The sequence below is a fragment of the Vollenhovia emeryi genome, unplaced genomic scaffold (assembly GCF_000949405.1).
Source record: "Vollenhovia emeryi isolate VEMERY1.0 unplaced genomic scaffold, V.emery_V1.0 DF941951.1, whole genome shotgun sequence".
Taxonomy (NCBI): Eukaryota; Metazoa; Arthropoda; class Insecta; order Hymenoptera; family Formicidae; genus Vollenhovia; species Vollenhovia emeryi.
In genome coordinates, this window is record NW_011964415.1 from 379 (window position 1) to 4,393 (window position 4,015).

Genomic DNA, 4,015 nt, shown 5'->3' on the forward strand with positions numbered 1-4,015 from the left:
TAAGTTTAGACTAAGTTTTAGATTAATTATGTTTTTTCTTATCTTAATATACAGGGTGCTTCGCAACATATTGAAGACCGGTCATGGGAAGGTAGAGGGGACTAAGACAAACAGAAAAGTCCTGTACTATTTTGCGCTTGGACGAATAGTTATCGAGATACTGAATTTTAAAAATCGACGTATTAGCCCAACCTACTGGCGAATGTAAGCGCACGGTGAGATGCGTCCGCTTAGCGGCCCCGCTCGAGCGGCTCGAGGCGATGCGCGGCGAGGAGTAGGGAGGCGAGGCGCGCCGCTGCCCGTCCGCCGCTTACGCGACCACTTGCACGTCTCCCCGCGCTGCGTCAAAGTTCGCAGCGATGGTCGCTACTTACTGCGCGCTTGCATTTGCCAGTGGGTTGGACTAATACGGCGATTTTTAAAATTCAGTATCTCGATAACTATTCGTCCAAGCGCAAAATAGTACAGGACTTTTCTGTTTGTCTTAGTCCCCTTTACCTTCCCATGACCGGTCTTCAATATGTTGCGGAGCACCCTGTATAAACCATACACCGTGTAGATACATATAAACCATGCACCATGCAGATTGCTATAAGTTTTATAACAGACGTAAATTTAAAATAAAATTATAAATAACTTAAAATATTACATTGCAAATGGCGGCTCTCCATTAATCGCACCTGTTATTTCCTCACTGTTTAATATTGTCACGTGAGTACCCTCAATGGAATGTACTTTCACCACATTTTGAGTTATCTTAAATAATTATGTATTTTAGTAACAAATAATTTGTTGAAATTTGAAACTTATTATCAAATACAGATTAGCGTAGTGTTTTAAAGATACCTTCTGCAAACCATAATCCTCTTCAATCACGGATCTAAACAACGGGTTCGTAGCTTTTAACAACATTATGGAAGACTTCATAGGTGTCAGCGAAGAATCATATTGCGGAACAGCTGATGAATATTTATAAACTGTTGTGCACAGTGTTTTTAAATTTTCGAGTGAGAGAGACGTGTTCGTAGCTAAAAATTCTTTGGCGAAGATACTAAATTTCTCTTCCCAGGTCTTATATTTCTTCAGTTCCGTTAGAATCTACCAAATTGCATTTTATTCTCTTAAGAAAGTTTGTATTTATAAATAAGTAACTTGGAAATATAAAATATCCTTTTAAAACCAAATATTGTAAGAAAGAGTAATAAAATTGATACTGGTACTACCACACAAAGAAGATTAAAATATGTTTAAATATAAGAAAGGTAACAATAATTTCAAGCTCAAGAAAAAGTATACTTTTTCAGTATCTCCTGCTGAATAAATTTCCATAATATTGATTAAAACAATATTCTGGAGGTCTGAATCATCCAAAATTGCAAAACTGTACTCTTGGTATAGTGTTCGTAATTGCTCAGGAGCGCCGTCGATGAGAATAAGCCGTCCTTTAAAATTCATAGCTTCCAATCTTTTCGTTAGTTCAATTGCGATAATAGACCCGAAGGAGTACCCTACCATTATGAAATCTTTTCCAGCTGTCAGTTTTGGTAATATATGCTGTAAGAATATCAAAATCATCTGATTAACTTTATGTCTCTTAAATAAAAACACTTCTTTGTTCAATAGAATATAAAATTACTGATTACGTTTATAAGATGATCACTCGTTTCTGATATAATGTCTGTAGCATCGATGTTGTTTGTATAATAACACAGGGCCCTTGCTGAGAAGTTAATATTTGGCCCTAAATGATTGAATACAGTTCCACATCCGTCGATACCTGGTATGAGAAATACTTCGGTTGTAGTTTTCTGTCTTTTAGTCGAGAAATCTAAACAAGTTTCTGAAATGAAGTCTTTGTCTTTTATAACACTAATTAAAAATTTCAAGTTTGGCTGCACAATATCCAGTTTATTTATATCCTGCGTATTATCTGCACTTGCATTGGATATCTCACGGAGCTTGGTAAAAGTAAGATTTCGTAACTCTTGCGCAGAGAAAAATATATCGAATTCTCGTTCCAAAGTTTGCTTAATTTCCACGGCCATCATGGAGTCCATTCCAAGTTCGGCCAAATATGAATTTGGACTCACACTCTTCATGCTTTTTAGGCCTGTAATAGAAAAATTATTCTGACTTATATCATAATGTATTATTCGTAAACTGGTATTTAACAAAGAAATATAATAAGTATATGTACGAGAATTAAAGCATGAGAGCATGTACCTAAAATATTGGCGACAGTGTTTACCAGATTTTCAAGCCCGAGAGATAACGATTTCTTTTCAGCTACGACTATGCTACTCACAACTGGTCGGCTTTGAATTAAAAACTTATCAAGCTCGTCGAGACAGCTAGATATTTTTTGCTGCAAAGTGCCGCCGATAATCAGTTCCTTATTATCTTCCTGCATGTCAGCGACCAGACCCACGTCACCCACGGCTCCCCACTGAATTGCCAGTCCGGGTAATCCTTCCTCTACCCTTTTCTCGCACACTCTCTCCATGATGGAGTTGGCCATGCCATAATTAGTCTGTCCAGCGTTTCCTCTGCCGCAAGAAACGGAAGAGAACACTACAAAGTGCCGCAGTGTCGGGCAGATCTTTCTGGAAAGTTTGTCCAATGCCTGTGTTGCACGAGCCTTCGATTGGAAGGATTCCGTGAAAGTCTTCGCGGTTTGATTCATCAAGATGCCGTCCTTCAGCACCACTCCGAGATTGAATATCGCGTCTACCGGTGCATCCCTTTCGACAGTTTGCAAGAGGTATTCGCAATCCTTGGGGTCATCGACATTGATGTCTTTCACGATCAGCACATTTACACCGTACGACTTCCAAAGGCGAACTTTCATGCGTTGATACCCGTTTTTTATTCCAGTTCGCGATATCAACACAACATTTCTGGCGCCTCGAAGTATCAGCCAGTTGGTTAACTCTAAACCAAATCCACCTAAACCTCCTAGTATAATGTAATTTTTATTTCTGAGACAGTAATAGCGACGATATGCAAAAATGGGCTTGTCTGAAGGTTTATCCGGTTCTTGTATATTTATAATTATCTAAAAAATATTTATATGTTTAAAATTCATGTTATATGTGTAAAACGGGTTTCCGTTATAGGCTTCTATTGTGAATAATTCTCTGTGAGCTACTATTAATCAATACTAGCATACCTTTCCCATATGTTTTCCACTTGCCATGTACCTAAAGGCTTCTTCGATTTCTGTTTTCTGAAAAATTTTTGCTTGAATTGGTTGGATGGTTCCATCTCTAAGACCATCGGCTACCATTTTGTACACTAGTGATTTATACTTGTGATTGCTACCAAACAGTTGGTCGTATAAAACGCCATGGAATGAAATACCTTTATGAAACAGAGAAATATCTAGAGGATTGTTAGAAATAAGGTCAAATTTGCCAATCTCCAGAAATTGACCATTTTGAGCTAAACAACGAACAGATGCGATTAACTTTTCATCCGACAATGAATTTAACACGATATCAACGCCGCGACCATTCGTTTCTCGCATTATCATTTGTTCAAAGCTGGTGTCCCTTGAATTTCCAATATGATTCTCCAGAATGGTCGGAAATATCTTCTTAATAAAGTTCCGTTTGTCGTTTGTACCCACAGTGGTAAACACTTCACATCCTTCTTTGAGAGCGAGGTGAATGGCTGCTTGTCCAACGCCGCCAGTACCAGAGTGTATAAGTATCTTTTTGCCTTTTCTTATTTTTCCAAGAATGTACAAGGCTAAGTAAACTGTACTGTATACGCATGGAACTGTCGCCGCTGCTTCAAATGTCCATGCATCAGGTATCTTCCAGTAAAACTCTTTTCTTTTTTGAACAACGTTTGATATACAGCTAGAAAGAATAATCTTAGTTTTGTTTCAATTCTATCGTATTACGCAATATGGTTATCTTTTGAAGCATTATTTACTCTATATCACAGACTCCCATTACACGTTGCCCATCAGTATCGAATCCGACATACTCCAGTCCAAAGGGTATATTTA

At 38.0% G+C, this 4,015-nt stretch overlaps 1 protein-coding gene across 1 annotated transcript; it reads right to left on the bottom strand.

The window, feature by feature from the left end:
* Positions 1 to 517: 517 nt before the first annotated feature.
* Positions 518 to 4,010, bottom strand: LOC105570730 (fatty acid synthase-like; the record flags this gene model as incomplete). The annotated part of the gene is made up of 7 exons (XM_012028167.1): positions 518 to 756; positions 847 to 1,098; positions 1,297 to 1,554; positions 1,644 to 2,110; positions 2,224 to 3,055; positions 3,170 to 3,863; positions 3,940 to 4,010. Coding segments are annotated over 7 exons (2,685 nt in total), but the record flags the coding sequence as incomplete, so codon positions are not given.
* Positions 4,011 to 4,015: the final 5 nt, after the last annotated feature.